At 45.4% G+C, this 27298-nt stretch overlaps 2 protein-coding genes across 2 annotated transcripts in view; one reads left to right on the forward strand and one right to left on the reverse strand.

Annotated features, from left to right (window-relative positions):
* The window catches only part of PDE6D (phosphodiesterase 6D), a 59201-nt gene extending 37501 nt beyond the window's left edge, over positions 1-21700 (reverse strand). The window contains exon 1 of the mRNA XM_032803858.2: positions 21505-21700. Coding sequence (XP_032659749.1) covers positions 21505-21554 — 50 coding nt within the window. The 5' untranslated portion in view covers positions 21555-21700. The remainder of the gene's footprint in view (positions 1-21504) is intronic.
* DIS3L2 (DIS3 like 3'-5' exoribonuclease 2) overlaps positions 1-27298 on the forward strand; it is a 404569-nt gene that overhangs the window by 38431 nt on the left and 338840 nt on the right. The window lies entirely within an intron of this gene.

Here is a 27298-nt window from a genome sequence, read left to right on the forward strand (position 1 = left end):
TATAGGGCAGTCCTGATTTTGCAGGTCTTATTTCTTTATATAGGCACTTTACTCCCACCTCTGGTTCCCAGATCTTTTACACTTGCTGTTCTACGTCACCTTTAAAAGTTCTCTCCTCCAGAATGAGTTTGTTTGCCCTCGCAGTTCTTGTCAAAGTGGTCCTTATCTCTGGACTAGGAGAACTGCGGTTTCCCTGCTATGGCAGGTTACCGTAGTACTGTATAAATCTCTAATACTGATGTCATGTGGTTTCTTATAGTATACCAAGGGCTCAGAGAAATATTAAGTCCTCCTCTGTATTCCACATGAAATTTAATGCTCTGCACGGCACAGCAATCAGTCTGTGATGTCATAAACAGGATTCTGACACCACTGGGGGGGATTAGCAGCAGGCACTGTGGTTGAACTATTAGAGTGAAAGACTGGTTTCTCTCACAGTCGTTCTGCTCATATGCGTTCTTATATTTTTTTAGCCTTTTTTACTATCTGCAAGTTGTCTGTGGCCTTTTGAAGAACGGAGTTTCCTTAGTTCAGTCGTTAGAAGAGGGGCAGATTTCTTTTTTCTTTTTTAAAACAGTCCTGTCTGCTAGTTATGTTAATTGTACAACACCCCCAGCTATAGTTGTACTATTCTCATGGACACATTGGCAAGTGTTACTTACTTGCTAATTCAGGAAGGAAATAGTGCATTAATCTCCAGAAAGAATTGTTTTTATCTGGCTTTCGTTTCCATACAGACTTATTCTAATCATTAAACACTTTTGCATTGAGGCACTGTTGCATTATTTTAATGAAACGGTTCAACGAGCTTGATAGAAGAAACATGAACCTTGACTTGGTTTTCTCAGAAGTGAAAGAGACTAGCTCACAGTTGCGAGAATGTCCTGTGGGGTGCTCCACTTTGGGTGTCCGGTGCGCCCCTGCGCCTTTGTCGGAGATTTTTACAGCAGTACTCCTACCGGCCCACGCAGTGCTTAGAACACTGTCACCTCACTCTGAGTCATGTCCGTAAGAGCATGCGCGGCGCCAGGTACCCCTCAGTTCCTTCTCTACCGCCCCGGCTTAGACAGGAGCTCAGAGACAGACTCCTTAATCTTTCTTTCCTGCATTCTTAAAATACCTTAGTTACACAGTTTATTTCTCCGGTTTACTTAGCTCTTAGTTAGTAGTTAGCCTACTTTTCTTTCCACTGGTTTAAAAAAAAAAAAAAAAAAATAAAAAAAAAGAAAGAACAAAGGAAAAAAAAAAATTCGTTCTGTCAGCCGCTTTGAAATTGCCTGGCTCCACAAGGCTTTAAAGCGCATGCTCTCTTGTAAGGACTCTGTCCCTCTTTCTGAGGGGCACTCTAGGTATAAAATGACTTGGGGGCACTCTATTCCCAAAAACTGCTGCCTCCACTGCACTAAGTTAAGCTCCAGGCTAGGAAGGACAGGGAGTTAAAGGTAAACTTTCCTTCTACTTCAAAAATCACCTTGCAGTCTCTCAGACCCCTGGCGCAGACTCTGCCTCCAGACACCAGCTCTAATCCTTCAAAAAAACTAAGAAGGATAGCTAAAAAAGAACATCACAATTCAGAGGGAACTTCAACTGTAAACTTCTCCTGTTAGCTGCGCAGTTTCCTTACCAGCTCATCAGTTTCCCGCCTGAGTGTTTGACGGTCGGCTTCCTCCGGTTACCGCCGCTACACCCGCCTTGTGCTTTCGGCGGCAGCCAGGGCTCTGTTGGTGCCAAGGTGACAGGCTTATCATTTGGCGCTGTCCGACTGTGGCAACCTATCGCACCGTTATGAAAGTGTGGCGCAATCAGCATAAGGCCATCGCCACTCCACCTGTGCTTTCCGGTGGGGCAGGTGAGGCTCTGGTGCCGAGGGCGACAGCTAGTTCAGTTAGGTCCACAATCAAGCGCAGCATGCGCGGCACCGTGATGAATGCGGCGCCGCGCTGACCCCAACTGTGCTTTCGGTCGCAGGTCCATCGTGAGGCTCTGGTGCGGGGCGACAGGGCTTTCGGTTGCCGCTGCTCGATTGTGGCACCTGTCGCGCACCGCAATGAGATGCGCACGACAACTTAGGACGGACTGAGGCACGGAGGCACCGCAGCCTGCTATTATAGACAGCAGCCACCTGCGACACCGGCATTACTCCCGCTACTTGGCATGGGAGCCAAGACCTAAAAACTCCAGTGCCAGCCGCGGTTTCACTCACAGGTACTCCCATCTGCCTTCGCCTACCGACTGCCCACCGTTACAATTACCACTTCAAGTGACCTCCTGTTGTCACCTGCACGCAATCACCCTTTTTTGGGATAGCGTTCTCTATACAAATGAACTCGAGTCGAGCAGCCTTCCTTCCAGTGAGCGGAGTCTGAACTAACAGGCTGCTGTTGCAGTTGCATCTGATTTCTTACCCTCACAGTGTTCTTGTCCCCCGTGGACACAGGAAAATTTCCACACAACCTCAAGATCCCAACCTCCTGGGGTGTTCACCCCTGGGATGGCCCTGCTATGCCTTTTCCACCCACTGGCAGTATCTGGGCTCCGTGGACCATCTTTCCTCGCAGCACGGTCCGCTGACTCTTACTCACAACGACATTGAACGGTTAAATCTATGACGCACTTGGCGCACCTCCCATCCTCAGGATCACTCTCCAGTCCTGACCCAGTATTACCTGACGACACAATGCACCAATACCTGAGAGAGCGTTATTCCTTCCCTCCACTTGCCATCAGATGATTTTTTCAAAACTCCAAGATCTCTTCAAAGCGTTTGCCAATGACCTTAGATTTCAATTGTGCAGGAAGTACCTGACCACATGAGCTAACAGATCCCACCCTCTTCGTCATCAGACTGGCTTACAATTAACTCAGCCCTTCTGGGATCTATCCATCTGGAGGACCCAGCCCAACCAAGCCTACCTGCAACAGGCGGACGGAATACTTCATTCCCTCCATCAGGGCTCTGAGGAATTTCCTTTTCTCACATCCTGAGGCCGAACTACTTCTGGTAGTGACGCAGGCCAATCAGTGACAATTAAACAGTATTCCGCATCCCCACCTACAGAGAGGGGCAAACCTTAGACTGCTGGGTCGTAAGGATCTAGCCTCTTCAACGTTGCATTGAATTGCCACTTATACCGCAATTCTAGCGAAGGTCGACCACAAGACTGTAATAAGGTTCGCACTTTATTGAATACATCCAGCGACAAGAACACGTTTACAGCTTCGAGTTTCGAGGGCCAAGTATCTATCCTGCACGCTCTTTCAGCAGCTCTGATCTCAGGCCAATACTGTAGCAAGATCCACGCTACAGCGGCCGTCAGTATTGCCGAGTTCCTGGCTTCCTCTTCTCTCTTTCCTCACGAAGTTCAGAGCACCTAAGGCTCTCCTTTTGTGTGTATAAATCCGTTGTCTCACCTATGAGGTGCTGCACTTCAATGAGATCCATGTAAGGCACTCTGGCGATCTTAGGTTATCAGACGCCTACAAACAGAAGGCGGTAAATACAGATATCAGCCGTTACCCACCGTCCACGCTCCCCTCATATATCTCAGCAGTTCTCCCGGGATCAGGATCAACACAACAACAATGCCACCCACGAGTCCAGAATACAGCCAGCGCGCCCCAATTTCTTCCGGATAACCCAATTCCTCAAATAATAAACAGATTTGACTTTGGTCAGGGGTCTCGAAACCGCGCCCTACTCGGCGCATTAGTCGCTCAAAACTGCTTGGACATCTGTCTTTCACCACTTTCACCAATGCAGAAATTACCACCGACAAGTGGGATTCTGCGAGGTCCTACACACGCGGGATCTCCTTCCCCTTCCTCCCGTATCTCCCACCCACCCATCCCCCGTCCCTCGTTCAGGACACTTCTCCGACGCCACCCAGCAGAGTACATCTTCTTCACCTGTGCTACGAATCGTTGCCAAATGCCACCAGGAAGGAGTTCTTCCCTTATTTCGCTAACACAGAGAGAAACTGCGAGAGGCGACCGATCCTCGCATCCTGCAGACTCAACACATTTCGTCAAGAAACGAAAGTTCAAAATGGTGTACTCTCCACCACCATAATTCCATGACCCTGCAGTCAGGCGATTGGTTTTCAGCCCTAACCTACAGACGCCTATTTTCACGTTCCACTATGCACGGTTTTCTCGCGTTTACTTTGGCCGATGTTTACAATAAGAGTTTACCATTTGGCCTTTCCATCTGCCCCTGGTTTTTCTTCCAAACTATCTACTGGTGTCACGGCTACCTCAGGAATAAGGGGTTTAATATTTTTCCTACTGGATGATTGCTTTCTCAAGGCCTCACACACGCGAGACCCTCCGCTTCATAAAAATCACCATCGATGCGTTTCAATCCCTGGAGCTGCACAAATAAATGAGACAACAATCACACTTAAGTCTACCACGCCTGGGATTTATAGAAGCAAGGCTCAATCCAGAACGGAGCGGCTTCCCTTCCACCCGACGCCGTGTCAATACTTACAACTGCTGGGCTGCAAGGCTTCACAGCAGCCCTGGTCACCGCCGCTGATCCTCTAACTATGAGCACATGGCCTCGTGGCACTTTCGTGGTCCAGAATGCATGTCTCCACATGAGGTGTCCAGCTTGCGTTGGCCCGATTCTACCAACCAATGTGTATTCAATAAACAAATCATTGCCATACCGTACCGGGCAAGACTCTGTCATACAGTGGGACAGTCCCTGACAACCTCTGTTCTGGGTCCCTTCCTCCAGACGTCCACCAACTGTTGATGATGTACAACGCGACGATCCTTCACCGGGCTGGGGCCCATATCTCTCCCACACAGTACACGCTATGGTCTCCACTCCGAGCCCCTATCACATACGTTTCTAGACTTCGCGCTATCCGGAATGCTTGCCGTTCTCCTCCCACTATCAAGATCAGCATTTACGCATAAATAACAGACACGTTGCCTGCTTTCTATGTCAACAGACAAGGAGGGCTTATTCCCACTCTCGTCTTGTTCAGTGGACCATGAAATCTGGGAATTGGTGCCTTGCAAACCATCCAGATATCAGCTGTTTACATCCTAGGCGTGATGATACACCACTGCCGACGAGCTAAGCAGACGTTTTGGAGATGGGAAAGGTCAATCCCTCCTACATGCGCCCCCCAGAATCAACTGGGGGGCGCGTTGCTTTACCCTCCCTGGAGCGGAGGCAAGAAGCAGAACAGTCTCACAGGAGAGACTTTAACAAGGGTAGGGGGTCTCCCGTGAGATCCCTACCCTCTGTGCTGACAACACCAAGCAGGTGCCTCAGCTTTTTCTGATGTCTAAGCCACAGCTCTCACAGAGCACTGAGGCAGACCCGACCTCCCATGTCAGGAGGTCCTTGTCGCTCCTGTCCCCTTGGCACTGCCAATGGGCCGCAGTGCCAGCAGTGCACTCCCCTGGGCACCGCAAATGGCCACGTGCCAGCAGCGTGCTCCTCCTAGCACTGCAAACGGACGCAGTGCCGGCAGCGCACTCCTCCTGGGCACACCAAGCGGCTGCGGTGCTGGCAGCGTGCTGCTCCTCAGCACTGCAAAAGCACCGTGCCGGCAGCGTGCCTCTCCTCGGCACTGCGCCTCTCCTAATCCTATACCCAGACATTAAGCCACCGCTCGTCCCTCACCAAGTTTCCTGAAGGCACGCCAAACCCTATATCCAGATGTTAGTCACCTACCCCTCCATGGGATCTTCACCTAGTATTGTCCTGTTAACTCACCAACCCTTTGACCCTTGCCACCTGCTCCCTTTTCACCTCTCAATGAAAACAGCCTTTTGTGCCTGTGACCTCGCCAGAGCGGCAGCAAGATAGCAGCTTTGCGGTGGATCCACCATGTGCCCTCTTCTTCAAGGCGAGTTGTTCTGCTGTTACCAACTTTCTTCCCGAACCACACACAAACTCCTTTGAGCCACGATGCACACACCTGATGTGTGCGTAGGGCGTTGTCCTTTTATCTGGACAAACACGACCTTCCGAGGCTCTCCTGGACTGTTTTGTCTCTATTTGCGGATCGTTCAAGGGCCTGGCTATTCTGCTCAGAGGCTTTCGAGATGGCTCTCTGAGTGCATACGTCTCTGTTATCAGATAGGAACGTACATCTCCCGCATTGATCAGGACATTTCACTGGTCTGTATCTACCTCTGTAGCCTTCCTACGCAGAGTACCTTTGTCAGACATCAGTAGGGCAGCCACCTGGTCTCTCCACTCAACTTCGTACTCCACTATGCCCTTACTCAAGGCCCCTCTCTGACACTCGATTGGCGGGCGATATTGTTTACGGCATTCTGCATGCCTGCAGATCCCTACCTCCTTGAATACACTGCTTTGAAGTCACCTAAAGTGGAGCACCCACAGGACATCTCTCTCGAAGAAGAGGAGTTACTCACCTTGTGCAGTAACTGACGTTCTTCGAGATGAGTGTCCCTGTGGGTGGTCTGCCCCACTACCACCTTCCTCCCCTCCTACTTCGCGTTGTGATTAAAATATAGGTTATTTCTTGGCAGTCATCTAACCTTGACACTATATATGATCCAGAATTAAATAAGTGTACCAATTCTGATATTTTGGTAGTAGTTCGCATTACATTGCACCGGCGCTGCCGCCTGTGCTGCTCTACGACTAAAGATGTAAAGACTTCAGACATAGTTCTACTCAGGACATTCATTGAGAAGCCCACAAACAAGAAAGCATGACATATGGTCAGACTTTCACGTAATTTCCTGTGGTACACCTTTTCAGGTTAGGAAGTAGGTATATGCTGAAACCAATCGGCTATACTGGCATCGTAAAGTATATCTATTAATATTCAACAACCGATCAAGGTGTACCGTAGGGTTGGCTCTAATCCATCACTTTAATAATCTACAGAACATTCATAAGCAAGAACTGAGAACTTGCACGAAGTGCCCCACATAATTAAAACCAAGGTTGGACAACTTGCTAAATATCTGACAATTCGTGCCAACAGAACAGTTCCTGAGTTTAACCATGAGCCCCCATGCCGTGTTCGAAAAATAAAGTATTAACTCACTCTCGACTGTTGACAGTATTGATGTATATACCGTGTACCCATATGACGCAATAGCTCAGCACTCGTTATTGAACATTCAGGGAGGAAATGCCATAGGAGATCACCGTCAGTTTGCACGCCTATAGGCCCTACGTGCAACTTGAACTGCCCATAAAGCTGTAGAGTATTTAAGTTCCACCCAAAATAACAGCAACAAATCACCAACGTTGGAGAAGGAAAACGTTTTGAAGATCGCAAAGCCAAATCAACTCCCGGATTCTCTTTCACAAGTCAGTGGCCCAATTGTTCCTCATGTGATTAGAGGCTTCAACAGCCCCCAGTTATGTTGCAGCAAGTCGCTCTCAGATCCTTTCTAAGTCTTTACCATACAACATTATAGCAACGTTTAAACTCAAGATGGTTTAATTAAAATATCTTATCTTGCCAGTCCATACTCTGCAATTACGCGTCCTCTTAGCAGGGCAGTTTTAGCCATTCAGTATTTCCTTTCTAAGAACTCTCCTGGCAGACTCCAGCCATTGCCAATCTAACTTTTCCCTCTTCTAAGACCGAGTCTCTTCTTATTCCAATTCAGGCTTTCCTGCTTGTTTGAGCAAAAATCCATTTCGTTCATTTTCCTGAACCAAGTCTCTTTCTGGCCATACAGCCTAGCAAGTGATTCTTCCCTAAGGTGCAGAGTAATGCCTGGTTGCCCTATGATGGAATGATAAGGCCTAATGATCTTCCTCTGATGATGCAATACTGGCTAGTCACATCCCTCACACCCGTGCTAAGTAGTTAAATAATTGTACATATATGCACCACTAGGACTCTATATTTTGCCCTAACTTATATAAATAACAAGCAAGGATTAGGATAAATTACATTTGATTCATGGGAATAACTCAACCTGAACTAATCCTTATAAATAATATAATACTTAATTAGTTTTTAAGAATGATGGCGTGATCCCATAATTAAGTGCAAAATACTATCCTTGCTTCACATTGCCTATGCAATAAGTAGCAAATGGGCAAGGCTGGGGAGAATTGTTCAATTGACTTTAATGCATCCGACTCAGTTCAGTAGCAGTGGAATAGCCGCCGCCAACCTTCTTATTTACTGGTGATGATCTCCTCTTAAAACCTTTTCAACAATTTTTTATGGTGCGACTAATGGCAACAACAAATACCCCTACAAACCATAATGTAATGAGGTAACGATAGAAATCCATTTTTTAAAGAAATAGAATACCCGGTGCTGGCCTTTTACTCCGACAAGAGTTGCACCCCTCAATAGATAAACTTATCGTAATCATACGAACTATCAATGCCCAGTGCGCTGTGAGTGCATATGGACAGAGTCAGTTTTTCCAGATCCTTTTGCATTCAATCACTCGTAAATAGCTGACAACAACAGTCCATGAATGCCAACTCTGGAGTGGAGTTATGCTATTAGAGTGCTTAACAATTTTCTTATGTTGTTAAATGAAAAGCTCCTTTAAAAGCCTTATCAAGTTGCTGAGATTCTCTATAGAGCCTAATAGCTCAGGTATGAAAAGACATTCCTGTGACTGAAGACTTACCTGTTTTTCCGTACTGGGTCTTGACATGCGTTATGCTCATGTCCATTCAACTCAAGTGTGTGCCGCGTGCTCGCCACATGCACTGGTGCGCATGCTCTCTAGTGACATACTCAGAGTGAGTGACAGGTTCTAAGCATGCGTGGCCGGTAGGAGTACTGCTGTAAAAATCTCTGATCAAAGGCGCAGGGGCGCACCGACACCAAAGTGGAGCACCCACAGGGACATCTCTCGAAGAACTGTGAGCTAGTTCCTCTTTCACTTCTGAGAAAACCAATCAAGGTTCAGTGTTTCTTCTATAAAGCTCGGTTTAAAGTCATTAAAATAATGCAACAGTGCTCAATGCAAAAGTGTTTAATGAATTAGAATAAGTCTGTATGGAAGAAGGAAAGCAGATAAAATCATTCCTTTCTGGAGATGTTAAATGACTATTTCCTCCCTTGAATTAGCAATGTAAGTAACACTTTGCATGTGTCCAATGAGAATAGTACACTATAGCTGGGGGTGCTTTCGTACAATTAACATAAACTAGAGACAGGGACTGTTTTTAAAAAAAAAAAAGAAAATCTGCCCCTCTTCTAGAATGAAGGAAACTCGTTCTTCAAAAGGCCACAGACAACTTGCAGATAGTAAAAAAGGCTAAAAATATAAGAACGCTATGAGAGAGACTTGTGAGAGAACCAGGTCTTTCACTCTAAGAGTTCACCAGTGCCTGCTGCTAATTCCCCCACATGGTGTCAGAATCCTGTTTATGACATCACAACTGATTGCTGTGCCTGCAGAGCATTATAATTTCATGTGGGAAATAAACAGATGAGCACTTAAATATTTCTCTGAGACCTTGGTAACTATGAAAAACCACATGACCATCAGTTTAGAGATTTAACAGTAACACGGTAACCTGCCATACAGGGAACCCCAGTTCTCCTAGTCCAGGAGGAAAGGAACACACTTGACCAGAACTGCAGAGGCAAACAAACTCATTTCTGGGAGGAGAGAACTTTAAGGTGACCAGACAGCAAGTGTAAAAGATCGGGACAGAGGGTGGGAGGTAAAAAGTGCCTATATAAGAAAAAGCCCTGAAAAATCAGGACTGTCCCTATAAAATCAGGACATCTGGTCACTCTAAGAGAACTCCTCCAGGGGAGCCATCAGTACTGTTATTAGGTTCCAGAAGAAGCTGCCTATCCCATGATAGTTAAGAACGTCAGCCTGACATGAGATGTGTCAAGAGGAAAACAAAGGCAATCTAGGATCATCTGCAATAAAAAGTAACATCCAGAAGTGCTTTAGAATTTCATTTTTAAAATGCCGATCTCTTTCCCTACACTGTATGTTCAGTGAAAACAACATGAATTGCAATGGAAGAGTTCCCTAAGTGTCACAAGGAAAATAACTACCTTACTGTCTTGGCTTGCAAACTATTCAGTTTGCTCCTGTACCTGTTTACACAAACTCCTTCCCACTTTGATTAGATGTATTTTGGAAACTGTGTGGGCATTTCTGAGTCCTATGCTTATGAAGAACTACCAACAGTCCATGCAAATGCATTAATAGAAACAGTCCTCTTAATAAAACCAGGGAAGTAACTAACTTGACATGATTTTCCACCCACAGAATGAATCTCTCTCTCTCATGAAGTTTTTGACTGTTGTCCAACCTAGTATTTTTTTTAAACTTCAATGATTCATCCAAAAAGTATCTGAAGCTGACTGTCCGTTCAATAGTTTGTCTTTTAACTAGAAATTTCTGACACTGATATGGGATGGGTTTCTTAAGTCCATGCACATTTATCCTTAAGTCAAGCAAGGCTTAAATCAAGTTTTCTGAAGTGAAGAAGAGGCAATCTATTTGAGCCTTGTACACATTAATTTGTGATTAAGGTGTAAGGACCCCCTGCAGTCTTGCTGCAGTACATAGAAAAAATTCACAGTACTAGATACTGAGCCTGAATGAACAAACATCCACACTATCATAAATCAGGTGGGTTTCATGCAGAACACCATTCACAGACTGCCAGTGTTGCCCTCAGTTGGGTGGGGCAAAAGAGGCAGTTTGCCTAGGCCACCCATCCTATTTGAGAGGGCCCCCAAACCAAGTGATTTTGCAACACCATTCATTGAAATTTGGCCAGGTAGCTGCTCTATCATGACAGAGAGGCACCAGGCCAAATATCTGTGACTTCATGCAAAATTAAAGTGAGTCAGTTGTGCATACTTCATGAGAACTGTCTGGGGGTACCCCTGAGAGCTGTCCTATTTACTACTACTATAGCTACGGAATCAACAACGTAACTGTATTATCCACTGCACCATCATGATCTTTAATGGGTGATGCTGTCTTGCTCAAAGTTATCTTTGCTATCCTTCAATACATGGGTGTCACAAAATCGCAGGCTTGAATAACTGAATAGCTTTGCATTATCCCATGTAACATTTTTTTTCTAACAACTTTAAGGTCAAGTAAATTTAAGCAAAATTCCACTTATTCTTGCTCATTACTCTATCCTGCCCTCCTCCTGGTATCATCACCCCTTCTGATGTCTTAAAATCATGCATGTAGTTAACTTCTATGTTCCCCTAAGGCTGAATTAATCTGATGCTATCAATGAATTCTTTCTACATTTCCGTATTCAGCCACAGCACAAAACATTTTTATCAGAGCTTTCCTACACTGAATTCTATCATTGTCATAGTGAAAATCCTAGTCTGTCAATCAAGGTTTTAAAAGTCCTGCAGTTGGAACGTTCAGCTTTGGCTCCCACTGTAATTCTAAAGAACCTCAGTTGCTGTACATCATTTCCAAGCAAAACTGGGCATAATGTAGTCGGCCTTAAGACAATAACAAATGGTTGAGGATATTGTTTAGTTAACTTGCAGAGGTTCCTTGAACCATTTGAGAGAACTGATTTCTGTTTTATTCCTAACAGGTACCTGTTTATGGAAAAGCCACAGTGAAATAGATGTTTAGGTGGCCACCACAAAGACTATAAAAGGTATTTAATCTGTGTGAAGTGATTGTATTCAATGTCAAGCATTGCAGGTGCACATGCATCACAAATCTAAACACAAGTTGCTATTTTAGTAGGATCACTTATTTAAATGTTTCAAAGTGATTAAGTGTTTGAACAACTGACAGGTACGGAGGACTGAGGAATCAATTCTGCTCTCAAACAACTAATTTTTTATACCAACCTTAGATGGAGAAAAGTGCAGAAAACTACAAAGTTTAGGTTTTTTTTTTAATACCGAGTACCAATCTTCAAGTTCTCCTTTTATGCCTCCATACAGGAGCCCAGAAATAAGCCCTTCTGTGCTAGATGTGTGTGTATGTCCATTTACACGTTATTTCCAAGGTGTTTTGGCGCCTCTGTGTTCAAACATTTCGTGCTTTTCTATCTCCTTCTGTTGGAGGATCTTCACTCTTTACGAATATGAACTAAGCTGCAACTCCCACAAAGATATTATCCTCACTTTCCAGATGGAGGGGGAGAAGGGAGGAAGAAGTTAAATGACATTTCCAAAATTCTCTCACAGTTAAAGGAAGAGCAGAGAACAGAATGCAAATCTCCTGACATCATCATCTTTCACATGTCTAACTTGAGAAGTCAATTTTCAGAAACAGTTAACACTCTTCCTTAAACAATTCCCATTCGGAGATGTCCACATATCAAGATGCTATAAACAAGCACCACAGCAGTTAATACCTGGACATTTAATTATTCAAATAAAATAACTAGAGTGGCCAAAAACACCTGGCCTAGATCACCAGGTTATCAAGGCATTTACTGCATAAATTAGTCTTGTAAGAAGGACCTACTCAAACTTCCTAAAGCCTTTCTCTACATTTACTTACACATACTACTGATATTTAATAAGAGAGTTTTGCTACACCATCTGGGGTACTAAAAACATAGGCTAAGATCAGAGGTGGTGCAAGGATGTTTCACGCCGTAGGCAAAAATTCCACCTTGCACCCTCCCCCAAGCCCTGAGGCATCCCCCTGCAGCAGCTCCCCCACTCCACCCTGAAGCTCTCTCCCCCGCCCCCGAGACCCATGCAGCAGCTGGCAACCCCTGCTCTGCCTCCTCCCCGAACACGCCGTAGCTGCTTCACTTCTCCCCCCCTCCCAGGCTTGCGGCACCAATCAGCTTAGGCGCCGCAAGCCTGGGAGGCATGAGAAGTGAAGCAGCCACGGCGTGCTCAGGGAGGAGACGGAGCAGCAGTGAGCTGGGGCAGGGAGTTCCCCTGCGTGCCACCCCCCTCCCTTACTTTCTGCAGGCGGCCCTCCCCGTGCCCCCCTGTCCCAGCTCCTTCCGCCTAAATGCCAGCAGCTCCTGGGGGCAGCCGAAGATCCAGCCACGGCAGTCGCTGCCAAAGAAAATGCCGCCCCCCAAATCCTAGGCGACCTAGGCGGTCACCTAATAGGTTCCACCGGCCCTGGATAAGATGAAGTTTAATCATTTACTCATTCAGTCAGACAAGTAACTTGTATGCCACTATGAAATGTTACATGTTTATTTTTTACAAGTTTGCAGCATCAGGGATTATCATCTTTTATAAAAGATCTCAGCTCTGCTGGATGTGACTTACTACATCAATACAGAGGTGTGTGTACACCGAAATAGTGCTGCTAGAACTAGATTACCTAAAGTAGATATAGTAATTATTCTTCAAACACGCGCCTCCTAGGAAAACAAAACAGCAGTTCATAAAAACAATAAGCAAAACTTCAGCTTTATCTTAAGACAAGTGTGGACTGCTAATTCAAACATTGTGTGACAAGTGGCAGTCTCTCCATAGTTAAGGATGCAACCAGGTTCCTTTATTTTACTATTGTATTACCATAAAACCTAGGAGTCCTACTCATGGACCAGGGCCCCACTATGCTTAGCTCTATACAAAAACAAGACAAAAAGATGGTCTCTACCATAAATCCCTCATCTACTTCTCTAATTTTTTGGCTTTAAAAGTTTATTTAATCTGAAATCTTGAATTTAACTTGAAATCCAGGCTCTTGCAAAGTTTGAAGAAAATTCACTCTTAGCTTTTAAGCTACAGGTCACTAGTTTGAAATTTTAACTAACTCCTTCCATATCTCTCTAGCTCTGAAACGGCTTGTTACTAACCCTACTCTGAAACCTGCTAACCCTTTGTTTCCCATGTAGTTAAGCATTCTTGATCTCAAGCATCAGCTATGTGAAGAAAATGGGTTGTAGTTAAAGTTATGAGCTATTCTTGTCTTGGGCACTTCAGTGGGGGAAGAAACCGGTATTATGTAGGCTGAGTGCATCATAAACAATTTCTATAAGAGGCACATAACAGAGCTCTCTTGCAGATGGAAGCATTAGGGTTTCCTGTCATATGTTTCCTATTATGGAAGGGTAGTAGCCATTATAGTTATGGTTGCAACCAACTGCTTGTAATGCTCTCCCCACTCACCATCTCAAAACCTCCTCAAGTTCCAGTGTTTAGGGTTAGTGCCATTAACTAGATCTTTTCTGAACACCTTAAACTTTGACTGCTAAAGTTTCAAAAGGAAACTTTACTGTCCATTAAATTGAAACTGCATCATCAAATTTGTAATAGACCACAACTGGCCCATTCGAGAGGCCATTTCCAAGGGGCAGAATGGTGAAAGTTAATGCAATTGCTATTAGATGGACACTAGACAACACTGTGACAATTACACTTTCGGGGGAGGGCGCTGTTTCCTCTGAGCTAGCCAGGGCTAACTTTCAAAAGTGAAAGGATACCCTAGAATCTAGTAAAATTGCTGTTCCTGCATTCCTCATCAACTTGCCTCTTGACCTATAATTGTGCAAAATGTGGACAAGTCTGTTTTCTGAGTGACCTAACTGAGTAACAGATTATTGACACACATTGCACAAGAAACTTTATATGAGTCTTCTAGTTATAGCTCTGCCTAAAGTGGTAGATTTTGTACCTTATCAGCTTGTATAAATTGACTAAAATTTCTGGGTCAAATCCTGGCCTCTTTGAAATCTATAGGAGTTTTGCCACTGACTCAAATGACGCAAGATGTGGTCCTCTGCATTTAGTTAGGCAAAACACACAGGTGAGCAAGTTATAATCATTATACAAATTACTTTGAGACTTGCATAACACTCTGTCATCTGTAAGTGCAAAAGCAGCCCTACTGTCCAAAAGTTTTAGCTGGAATAAATAAGACAGAAGATCTGTTAAGTAGGGTGGGAGGTACTGTGGCCTGGTGGGTCAGGCATCCGTGGTGGAACCATGATAGCTGCTACTCAAGAGGCACCCACACCCTACTTTGCTATGGGTTTTAGCACTTTTTTAAATTAATGTATGTAGTAAAGTGAGTGGTGTGGGGCAGAGCACCACGGAAGCCATAATTAGCTTGGCCAGCAGCCCCCTCTTTCCTTTAACTAGTGACCCACCTCTTTAAACTTTAGAAATTGTCTTCACTTATCTACTCAAGGTGTTTTTTATACCACTAGAAAATTCCAAACCACAATCTACTTTCAAAACTCAGTTAAGGTTGAACTGTCACTTATCACCTCCACTTGCAAAGTGCAAGCAAGCGCTTAAAGGCAAGCAAACATAGTTAAAGACCTCTGAGCTGTTGTCATACACCCAAACATAGAAGTGCCATCTAGCTGAGTGTAACAACTTTTGAATACTGCATGAGATTAATTCTAAAACTTCAGGAAATGTTCTAGACGTCAGGGGACGGATCCCTATTAACTTTGGTGAAAATCTGAAAACCAGAAGGGGGAAATGGAGGTCTGTAATTGTCTATAGATCCAAGAACCCATTAATACCTTTTAGCGTAACCCCTCCACCTTATCTCTGCCCATCCTCCCAATACAGTTGAACATGCTGACACCCTGAATGACTCCCCCAACAAGAAAGAAGAAATAATGATGAGAAGCATAGGGTCTCTCTGTCTCCACTTCCCCTGACATGGAGTGAGAATAGAGAACAATGATATAGTGGGAACACACAGTCCCTGGCATGGGGGAGGAGAGAATGAGCAAGCCTTGATATTTGGAATGGAGGCGCACACAGTCCAGGGCATGGGAAAAATGGGGACCCAGGAATAGGGAGAAGGGGGACACAGCCCCCAAGCATGTGGTGGAGGGAAGAATGGAGAGAGAGGGCATGCAAAGCCCTTGCATGAGGGAGGGGTTACAGAGTCCCTGAAATCAAATTGAACAAGCATTGGTTCCATAAGTCTTGTGGAGTGTCTACATGCTAAAATATGGAACAGCCTCAAATGCAAACCCCCATATGTAATTTTACCCTACCCTGATAACCGTCTGCATAGCACAGGGGTAGGCAACCTTTCAGAAGTGGTTTCGCGTACCAGTAATACATTTTAACGTTTTTAGAAGGTCTCTTTGCATAAGTCTATAATATATAACTAAACTACTGTTGTATGTAAAATAAATAAGGCTTTTAAAATGTTTAAGAAGCTTCATTTAAAATTAAATTAAAATGCAGCACCCCCGGACCGGTGGTCAGGACCGGGGCAGTGTGAGTGCCACTGAAAATCAGCTTGCGTGCTGCATTAGGTTGCCTACCCCGCTATAGCACTTGGCACATGTAAATTTTTTAAGTACTGCTGCATGTGGACACAATAAAGTTTAGAGTATCTTGGGCAGTATTTGCTTGCTATTAAGTGTCTTGGGAAGTTACATTTAGGAACCTTAACTAGGCTATGAAACAAAAGTAGGGTTTTTACTGTTTTGGATTAAGACATTACTAAGAGCAGTTTCTTACGAACTGAACTATGGTCCCTTAAGACGGTGGTTACCAAACTCCTCACTAAGGCAACAAGTCAACTGCATTTTGTCTCTTTGTGATGGGGTGCCTGCCCCACACTAGGCTCTAAAGGGTTAATAGAGCCCTTGGGAGGCTGTGCAGGAGACAGCCAATCAGGGCTGGGCTGGCCCATATAAGAAGGGCTGCAGAGCAGCTTCAGTCACTTCCTGGAGCTTGAGGAGGACTAGCTGCCTTGCAGGCTGAAGACCACAAACATCCTGGACAGAGACCTAGGGAGCTAAAGGCAGCTCTTGGTGAGCTGCAGGGATCTGCAGGCTGAGGCAAGGGCAAAGAGGGTGCTAGAATCATGAGGAAGTGGCCCAGGGTGACCTACAGAGGAGTTGGAGGGGATGCAACAAGTGGTGGCTATCTATAGGGTCCTTGGGCTGTGACCTGGAGTAGTGGGTGGGCCCACATGCCCCCTATCCCCACTTGCTCCTGAGGAAGTGGTTGGACCAAGAGACTGTGACATTCCCCTGGAAGGGGGGACAACAGAGTGCGGCACAGCGGGAGAGCTGTCATTAAAGAGGATGCTATAGTCCTGGGAGTGATGTGGGTTCCAGAGCAGTAGTGATGGCAGTGAGGCACTACCAGAAGAGGGCACACTGGCGAGAAGAGCTAATTCCCATGACAGCTGGTAAAAGGTGCCGGAGTGGTGAGTTCCACTCCATCAAAGGGACCTACAACTATCTCATCTCTTCCCCCAGCACTTCCTCTGCTGCTGCTGCCTGGATCCTGCACACTGCTGCCCAGGAGAAGTGAGAGCATAGGCAGGAGGTAGGTAGCTCATCTGGGGAATGTGGGACCCATTAGTGGGCCGGAATCCACCATTTGAGAAATGCTGCCTTAAGAGTCAAACATATATCAACCACTAAAACCTATGACCAAACACATCTGATTAACAATACAGATGCTGCCACTAAATGGAAGGATAAACAAAAATAGGTCTACCGGACTTAAAACAGAATTTGGCTATAATCAACCTGTTCTTAGTTTCCCCATGCAATTCTTTATTACCTGGGTATTTTACACCCTACAGAAGAGATGTAGAGGGAACCCAATAGAGTGATTCCAAATTACCAAGCGGTTTGATGATAGCCAATTTACAGAAACTGTTCAATCGCCAGGACATAAGTCACAGAAAACTGAGTCTTCCTTCAGGTCTCTACTCTTGCATGGGAAAGGCTGCTAAATGAAGACATTGAAATTAAGGGTATAAACTATTTCCAAAGATAAGATGGCAGAACAAATATTGAAGGATATTCAGTGCCAAAGGTAAATGAGATTCAGATAACCAGTAAGGGGGCACTCAAGTTGGCCCATAAAGCTCTTTCCTTTCCAGAAATCCTAGTGCCTTCAGAATCTGTTCTGTAGCTTGATAAAATATTAGGCACTGATCCTGCAAATACTTAAGCAGTCTTAACTTTACGCACGTGAGTCAACAAAACTACTTGTGCGCACACACTTGCAGAACTAGGGTCTTGGCTAGTATTGCCAAAAGGAATGTATCCTCAGTTACCTATAGAACTAATGACTTGTTTAGCATGAGGCAACTAAATTGCTTTCCAAAGCAAGGACTAGCTTGTAGATACTCTTTATAAGTATAACACGATTGCTGCCTACAGCAAAGTGCCATCAAAGAATTTATAAACAGACTAAGCCATTAAGCAGTCTAGTTTAATTTATAAGAGACGACAAGCTATCAAATTGTTTGGTGGTTATAGGTTTTTCCATCTGTTTCTAGGTACCAAACCCATAAGTTATTTAAGACATACCCATATAATGTGGATGGGTGCCATATAAATACCTAAGATACACAGGTGAGATTACCCATGTCTATCCTCCATTTACCTGAAAGCCTTAAATACTCAATGTTTTAAACAAAAAAACAAAACACCTTGGAAACAAACAGAATGGCAAATATAGGGCTGCAAGAGAATGGAACAGATGCTTCTGGCTTGAGTTTTTACCAACTCTACCCACAGCATGTTTCTGTGCTACCATCATACAGGAAGGAAATCATGCCTCAGCCATGCAAGTCTGAGTAGATTTCTACGACAATTTAACTAACACAGAATCCTATTATAATCAGTTGGAAAACTTGCATTTGGCTTTTCTGAAGAACCACAGATAAACAGTATCTGAGAAAACTAACTATCCAGGGTGACATCTAGTTAACATGTCTGTTCTATGTTATAGTAAGCAATAATTTAACAAGCCTGCTTTACCAATGAAATTCTCTACTCTATAAACTCATCTCATGACATAAGGAAACTAGCATGATGAGGAACATTTCCCTCCCCACTGCTGATAGGGGAGATGCTGCACGCTAGGAGAGATGGCACACTTTCAGGACTCTCTTCCTAGTAAGGAAACTAGAGTCCCATAAATAGCTTCAGAGTCAGCAACAACTTAGTATTTCTTTTAAATGTTTTCTAGAATGTGACCACTCTTTAAAGAGGAAATCTTAAATTTTAGCTGATCAAATGTCTCTACAGAATGTCACCACATTCTGTGCATGAGTAGCTTCCTGTGTGAAGGATGCAATGACTCAATGTCTTCCTCAGGGACAAACAACGCCTGTTCATCCATGTGCATTTTTTTTGATGACTCGGCAAGACAGTTCTTCAATTAATGATTAAAAGAATTGCTTTAACTCTCCCTTTTTATAAAAGTTCCACTTGTGAAATCTTTGCAGAAGGTCCTCCTTTTTCCTCAGGCCCAATGGTCTTTATTCCCTGCTATCTAGCTATTGGGTCAGAGAGCAGCCTTTCAAATGAAGACTAGATAGAGCTTCTTTAAGTACCTAAATGCTGTTTTCTGATGTGCCAAATGGATCACTTTCCATGTGATACTTGCCTTTTGTCTATTCACCCATCAGGGCTGAACTTCTATAATGCTCCAAGACCCTGTCACTTCCAGGGAGCAAATAAAAAATTCATGCATCCAACGAAGTGGGTATTCACCCACGAAAGCTCATGCTTCAATGTCTGCTAGTCTATAAGGTGTCACATGACTCTTTGCTGCTTTTACAGATCCAGACTAACACTGCTACCCCTCTGATACATAAAAAATTCAATTTGTGTTGCTCCTACATGACCATGCTGAGCACCATCATTGGGCTACTAGGCTGGGCCATAATCTGTTAAAATTAATTACTTTAGTCCTACACTGTCAAGTGGAGACAATTTAATTTTATTTGCATGTGCAGTGGTGGTGTAGCCGTGTCAGTCTCAGGAAATTACAGAGAAGGTAGGTGGAGTAGTATCTTATTGGACCAACTTCTGTTGGTGAGAGAAGTTGGTCCACTAAAAGATATTACCTCACCCACCTTGTCTTTTATATTTGCATGGTATCTTCCTGTCCTAAAACTGAAAAAAGCTTGTTACTATTTTAATCAACTCTATGCAGAGATTATTTCATCCATCACTGAAATACAGCTGCTTAAATTTCCTAGCCTGCAGAAGCTGGAAGTCCAAATAAAAACTGGAGGCTAGAGTTATGCTCTGGCACTTCTTAGGTCTCAAACAGTGGGACATAACCAAGAGTCTAACTTATTAGCCTGAACTTGTGAAAAGCTTAATCTTCTCTAATAGCCTGAACTTCTCAGCCTTCTGTTAACAATCTTCTTGACAACTGAAACATCACAGCTAAACATACAAGGAAGAATTTCCAATGCTGCTACTCTGGAAAGAATTTTTTTAAAAAGCCTGATTGGGTATTGGGAATCACTACTTCGAAGAGGGGAAAAAATACCATAGTTCCCCAGAGAGAAACACATGCTTGCACTCTGACAGTAGCTATTTAACTAAATCCCACATATAGCAGCTCAGAACATCATGCCACAGCTGTTAGAGATTATACACAAATTGATGCAGAAAAAGTCTGAACAAGTGAAGTGTCCAAAAATACTATAGTATCATATAAGATGGTGCTTCAACTTCTGCATTCTTGAATTTGAGCCGTAACTAGAGTTTCCCCAGTGCCCAAAGGTGGGGCAAGACCAGCCCACTTCTGCTTTATATTAATTATACTGAAAAATGGAAAGGTTAGAGTTTTAAAAATAAACTTACCCTATTTCTCCTACGCCTTTCACACACATGCACCCTCTCTCCCCCTTTTAGATGGCATCTGTCCACCCTTTTACTGAAATGCTGGGTAGGTGAGGAATCCAGGCTCTTATTTCTCCTTCTTGCCCAGGTTTACTCAACAATGTGTTCAGAGTTAGATAATGCAAAGTCAAATCTAAGATGTGCTACAGTGAGTCCCACAGAAGGGCGATATTACCATATTACTAATTACACACAACTAGCCCCCTAGAAATAGCAAGACATGCCAGATCCCACTACCAGTTAGGCACCAGAAAATAAGGGAGCTTTTTGGTTAACAAAAGGAAGAAGATACTTATCTACATTGCTGTGGAAATTTGAAATTAGGTGTTTCCTTTCCAGGCAGACATGGGTCCTTCAGTTGCAGGAGCTATTTAGAACTTAAGGCTGGGAAAGAAGGGATCTGACAGAGGGAAATGACTGTTAAGAGCCAGTGATCACCGTATTCTCAACACTCCGCCCGCATGAACACACCAGCCTACGCTTCTTTTCCTCTTCCAGGGTCTGATTTCCCAGCAAGAGCCAAACCTAAAATCACAGCGCGGGAGCACAGCGAGGCCTCCAGGGTAGCCCAGGCTGCCCTGACTGCTGTCCAGCAGCCCCCCTCCCCTTGGACAGCTCCAGACAGCAGCTCAACTCGCCAGAAACCAGGGGCGGGCGAGCGTGACCAGGGGACCTGCGATCACAGACCGCTTGACGCTCTCGCCCTCTAGCGCAACACGAAAGGCACAACCCAGCACAGCTCACGGACCTGGGGGGCACACACCCCGGAGCCCTGCAATGGCTCCGCGGGGCTTCCCCACCCTTTCTGGGGGTGGCGGGGCAGCAGGATCCGCCACCAGCTCCTGGGTCCAGGGGGCGGGCACGGTGCCAGCCCGGGCGAGGGGCGCTCCGCGCGCGGTGACAGCACCTGGGGGGGGGCCTGCTCCCCGCCCCCCCACACGCGAGGGGCTCCCGGAACCGGCCCCCCCGGATACAGCTTGAATCCCCTCAGAATCTCCTTGGCCCGCTCGTCCTTGGCCGACATGGTCCCGCTGCGGCTCCGCTCCGCGCCCCGGAGCCGGGGGAGGGGCTGGGCTCGCTCACGGGGCTCGCCGGGACAGCGACGGCGGAGGAGGGCACAGCGGCAATACGGACGCTGCACCCGCCACTGTCCGGCACAACCAACCCCAGCGGACCGGAGCCGTCCCGCCCATGGGAGTGCCGGCCAATCGCCGGTCCCCGCACCACCTCCGTCCCGCCTCCTCTCCCACGAGCGACAGCATCTTCAGCCAATCAGACAGCGCTCTCCATGGCACCCAGCAAGGGAGGCTGCGCGGCGGTCGCTAAGGTGTACGCCCTAGCCAACTGACGTCGCCGAGGGACTGGGAGGCGGGTCGGGAGCGGAGGTGCAGGTGCGGGCATCGGCCACAAGGGGCGCTGCCGTGCAACGCCCCATGAGCAGCTGAGGGTGCTTCACTGCGCCCCCTGCCGGCTGCAGCACTGGCCGCAGCACCAGTGGTGGGAGGTGACCCCGGGCAAGACCCCGCGCAACCACAGGTGGGGGGTAACATATCTGGCTGTGGACCCCCCCCGCACCCTGCGCCCCTTACTCAGCCCCCTGCTGCAATGGCCCAGCGCCTCCCACCAAGGCATGCTCCAGCCAACGGCTGGCCATCCCCCTCCCCGACATGAGCCAGAGCAGAGGGCAGCTTGCATGTCCCGGCAAGCCTGTAATGTTCCCTACAAGGGTGGTGGCAGCTCCTGCACACTCAGGCCCTGTGCCTGGCTGGGGATGAACATGCCTCTGAGTGCTCCCTTGCTGCTACACTACATGGGAACAGGGCTGGGGTGGGAGTGGGGCAATTTGCCCCAGGCCCCGCAGGGGATCCCACAAGAATATAGTATTGCAACTTTTTTTATGGAAGGGGCCCCCCGAAATGTCACCAATAGCGGCCAGTATCAGATGCGGCAAAGGAAGGTGGCAGAATCCAGCAGTGGGTAGCTTGGCGTAACCTGTCTACATGGAAAGGTTTGTCCGAACCACCACAAGCTGGGAGATTGAATCATAGAAGCCTGAGGGTTTATAGTTCTCCCAAACCTGTATCAGCTCAGGAAAAGGACTTGGGCTTTGTCTGCAGACCAGTGAGGACTGCTGCTCAATATGCCGCTGGGGTCAGAAAAACAAACAAGATGTTAGGATGCAAAAGGAATGGGATGGAGAATAATATGGAAAATATGCAGAAGCCATATAGATCGGTGGGTCATCCCATCTCCAGAAACATTTTGGAGGATCAGAAGGGTTCAGAGAAGGAAAGTGAAAATGATCAAGGGGCTGGGAAAATTCTCATCTGAAGAGAGGTTGAAAAATCTGGGATTGTTTACCATAAGAGGGATTTGTGATAAAAGTATATCAAATTATGACTGGTTAAGAGATGGTGGATTGGGAGCAAATTCAAAACAAAATAATACTTCTCCATTCACTGTTTAATTAGACTGCGGAGTTCACTGCAGCATGCTGTTGTTGAAGCTCAATAAGATTCAAAGAGGGACAGGATGGTTACGTGGATAACAAGAATAGCCAGAGTTATAATTGCTAATGCAAACAAAGAATTTTGGAATGGCTAAAAACTTCATTTTTCAGGGTCTAAACCAATCTCTAATAGAGATTAGGATGAAACTTTCCTGAGGTCAGACTCTCCCACATCTGCCTACTGTGTGGTTCTTGCAATCTTCCTCTGAGGCATCTAGTGCTGGCCACTGTTAAAGACAAGCTAAAGCAGCAAAGAGTCCTGTGGCACCTTATAGACTAACAGACGTATTGGAGCATGAGCTTTCATGGGTGAATACCCACTTTGTCAGATGCATGCATGCATCCTGCATCCGACGAAGTGGGTATTCACCCACGAAAGCTCATGCTCCAATTCGTCTGTTAGTGTATAAGGTGGCACAGGATTCTTTGCTGCTTTTACAGATCCAGACTAACACTGCTACCCCTCTGATACAGAGACAAGCTAGAGGACTAGATGGGCCATGGGTCTGATCCAGTCAGGCTTTTTTAATTTTTTTTTTTAATTTTTTTTTGCGTGTACTGTTAACATTGGATATTCTTGTTAGCTATATACATGTCTAATCCTGTTTTGAATCCTAATAAGCATTTGTCCTAAATAATATCTTGTGACAATGAGTTCCACTGGCTAATTGTACATTGTGTGGAAAATATATTTCCTTTTATCAGTTTTGAATTTGCCACCTTTCCATTTTTCCAATGATTATCCCCTTATTCATGTACGTGAGTGAGGATTAATAGAAAAAGGTCATGACGCAGAGTCCCACATCACCTATGTAGCCCGTGTGAGTGCTCAGATGTGATATGCTGGGACCTTGGTCCCTCATTGTCCAGTTCCCTACTGGGAGACTTTCCCAGCTGCTCTGACTCCACTCAAATCCACTGAGGTCTGTTATAATTTCTTCTGGTAACGTGTGCGGCCCTTATGCCAAATTCATCTCTTGGATAGCTGGGATTGAACTCAAGTGATGAATTTGGTCTTTGGTGTTGTGGGGCTAGCTTGCTTTCCAAGCTGGTTTAGTTTGTGCATGCAGGTTAACGTCTGTGCTGCATGTACCCTTGCTAGGCTTGAAAGGGCCAGGAAAAGTTTTAAATTAACCATTCATTTTCTCTGGAACAGAAGCAGCCTGGTCCGCACTAGAGAAATTTGGCCTCTGTGTTTGTGTAATAAAGTAGATTCTGGTGAAAAGTCTGTGTAATTTGCACATTCCATGAGCCAGACTGCTTTTTAAGTACAACAATTAACTCTTTTAATTAACACCCTCGACATAACTAATACAAATAATTAATAAATCAGGAGAAAAATAAATCCATCAGAGGACAGAAAGCAGTACCCAGCCCTTGTCAAAGTGCCTCATAACAGCAATGGCTAGTAATTATTGATCCATCAACACATCCACAGCTCTGCTCTCCATAAAATCATTCCTCATCCAAATGAAAAGAATGAGATAATTAACAAAGGTCATATTTAATACCTAAGGACAAGCCCACCATCAGCACAACCTAGGGTGAGCAGATGTCCCAGTTTTATAGAGACAGCCTCAATATTTGGGGCTTTGTCTTATATAGGCGCCTATTACCCCCCACCCTCGTCCCGATTTTTCACACTTGCTGTCTGGTCACCCTAGCACAACCCATAAACTTAGGTTAGATAGTAAGAAAAAAATTCTAACTAGAAGGGTAGTTAAGCTCTGGAATAAGCTTCCAAGGTGGTTATGGAGTCACTATCACTGGACGCTTTTAAAAACAAGTTGGACAAACACCTGTCAGGGATAGTCTAGGTCAGGGGTCGGCAACCTTTCAGAAGTGCTGTGCCGAGTCTTCATTCATTCACTCTAATTTAAGGTTTCGCTTGCCAGTAATACATTTTAACATTTTTAGAAGATCTCTTTCTATAAATCTATAATATATAACTAAACTATTGTTGCATGTAAAGTATGTTTAAGAAGCTTCATTTAAAATTTCATTAAAATGTAGAGCCCCCTGGACTAGTGGCCAGGACCTGGGCAGTGTGAGTGCCAGTGAAAATCAGCTCATGTGCCACCTTTGGCACTTGTGCCGTAGGTTGCCTACCCCTTGGTCCTGCCAGAGCCTAGCGGGCTGGACTGGATGACTTCTCGAGGTCCCTTCTAGCCCGACATTTCTATGATTCTATGATAAACAATCTAATAATAATCTTTAATAATAAAAATATATAACATTTATTTCACTAATATGTATGATCCATGCCCAATTCTACACCATGGGTTTGAAAGTGTGTGAACCGACCATTTGGAATCTGGGCAGCAAGCCACGTGCAGGCTATGGTAATATACATATATTTGTTGAGCTTTTATTAAATTTTAGGTAGCATATAATTATGCAATCAATCCAAGGAAGAGGGGATGCAGCTTGCCAGAAGGAAAGAACTGATAGTGAGAAAAGAAGAGAAGGAAAGAAAGGCAAAAATGAAGGAGAAGATGAATGGTGCAGCCCATGTGTGTTCAGTGAATGAAGATCATGTTAAGTGGAAGAGCGATACAGAGGTTTACAGTGTACAAAGATGAATTATAAATGTCAAGAGATAAGACCATGGCCTTGATTCTTGGCTGCATCCAGGCTCCTGTGTGATAGGGTGACCATAAAACAGCTGGATCCCCAGAGCTGGGAATTCCTCTAGGGTAGGAGAGGTTCCCCAAGCTTTATAAGTCTGTCAGAGCGACTCTATGCTTCCCTCCCTTTCAGCCCTGGCACAGGGATGTGCTGGGGGGAGGCTTAGGGGAAAGAAGGGGCATGTTGGGAGCAGGAGGGGTATGACCAGAGCTCAGAATTGGGGCCCATATATTTTCCAGCCAATTCCCAAAGTTCACAAGTCGAGTCCTTTATCTGCAGGGATGCTGAGGTTGTCCTCGCCTTTTAGCCACAATGGAAGCACAAAAGAGTCGTTGTCCTTGATAGTGAAGTCTAGAGACCCCGTGGTCACTTCTGGCATAAAGAGCTGTGGTGTGCATGGGGCCATCACTTGAAGAATGCGAGAGATCCTACGGCACCTCTCTTCTCAAAATCCCTCGGCTGCACTAGCATAAACAACAGCCTTGGCTGCAAAAGCTTGTCTGTGCAGCTGCATACAGGTTGTTGCAAGCCCCACAATCATCTCAATCTACTTTGCATTGAAAGAATTCATCTTTGCTTTTTTATATATTTAGCAAAATACAGCAGGCACACATTATTGCTACACAGTCACCAAACTGTCTTGGCAGGTCAGCAGAGGGCTCTAGCTTCCTTTCAGTCTCCCAAAAGCACACTCTACCATGATCCTGCACCTCTTTAGGGTATAGCTGAATTGGTGTTTCTCCAGGTTTGTTTAATCAGGGAATGGTTACATGAGTCATGGGAAAAGTGGGTGTGCAGGGGGTCGCCTAGAAATGCAGTGGAGATGGAAACACCATTTGTGGCCATTTTGTTTGGTGGGAAAAGAGTCCCCCCAGGGACTGCTCTTGGAAAGTCCAGAGTTCTGGTAAATACTTGGCTGAGGCACTCTATATGGATATCCAGGGACTTGCATCACTGCTGAGTAACACTCTTTCTGTGAATGAATTGTTGGGCTTACCGGAGTGTGAACAGAGAATGGGCACATGAGTTCCATTGAAACCTGCTGGAATCTCAATTGTTTAATTACTCAATTATCTCTGGCACATGAGTACTGGTTGGAGTAAAAACACCCCTGAATCTTCCACAACATCAACATCTACCACGTTCTTCCCAAACACAGACTGGCACCCAACTGACCAGAAATTACTTGGGGTAGCCAGCTTCCACTGGGCAATTGCTATTCTCTGTTCTATGGTGATCTGAGCTCTTATGATCCTAGTTTAGTGCTGCCAGTGTTGGGGCTAGTCTGCCACAACAGAAAAGCCTCTTTCCTCATTCCGAAGCAATACAGTCACTGCTGCTCATCCTAACCGCAGAGAGCAACTCAGTCCCACTAGTGTCTGGTCATTGTCTTCACCAAAAAGTGCTGTGCCACGGATAGAAATTGATCTGCAAATACTACATGGATCTGGCTACTCCAGGATGGGTCGATGGATGACCATCGTTGCAATAACTGTGAACCCCTAGTCAGGGTCTCTGGATCTCCCCAAGTAATGCTGGAGCACCCTCAAGTGCCTCACCACATCTGCCTCAGCCACCTCTTGACTACTCTTTGAAAGCGCCATCAGAAACCTTTCTTTCTGCACAAGAAG

This window comes from Chelonoidis abingdonii, chromosome 8 (assembly GCF_003597395.2).
Source record: "Chelonoidis abingdonii isolate Lonesome George chromosome 8, CheloAbing_2.0, whole genome shotgun sequence".
In the NCBI taxonomy this organism is placed as follows: Eukaryota; Metazoa; Chordata; order Testudines; family Testudinidae; genus Chelonoidis; species Chelonoidis abingdonii.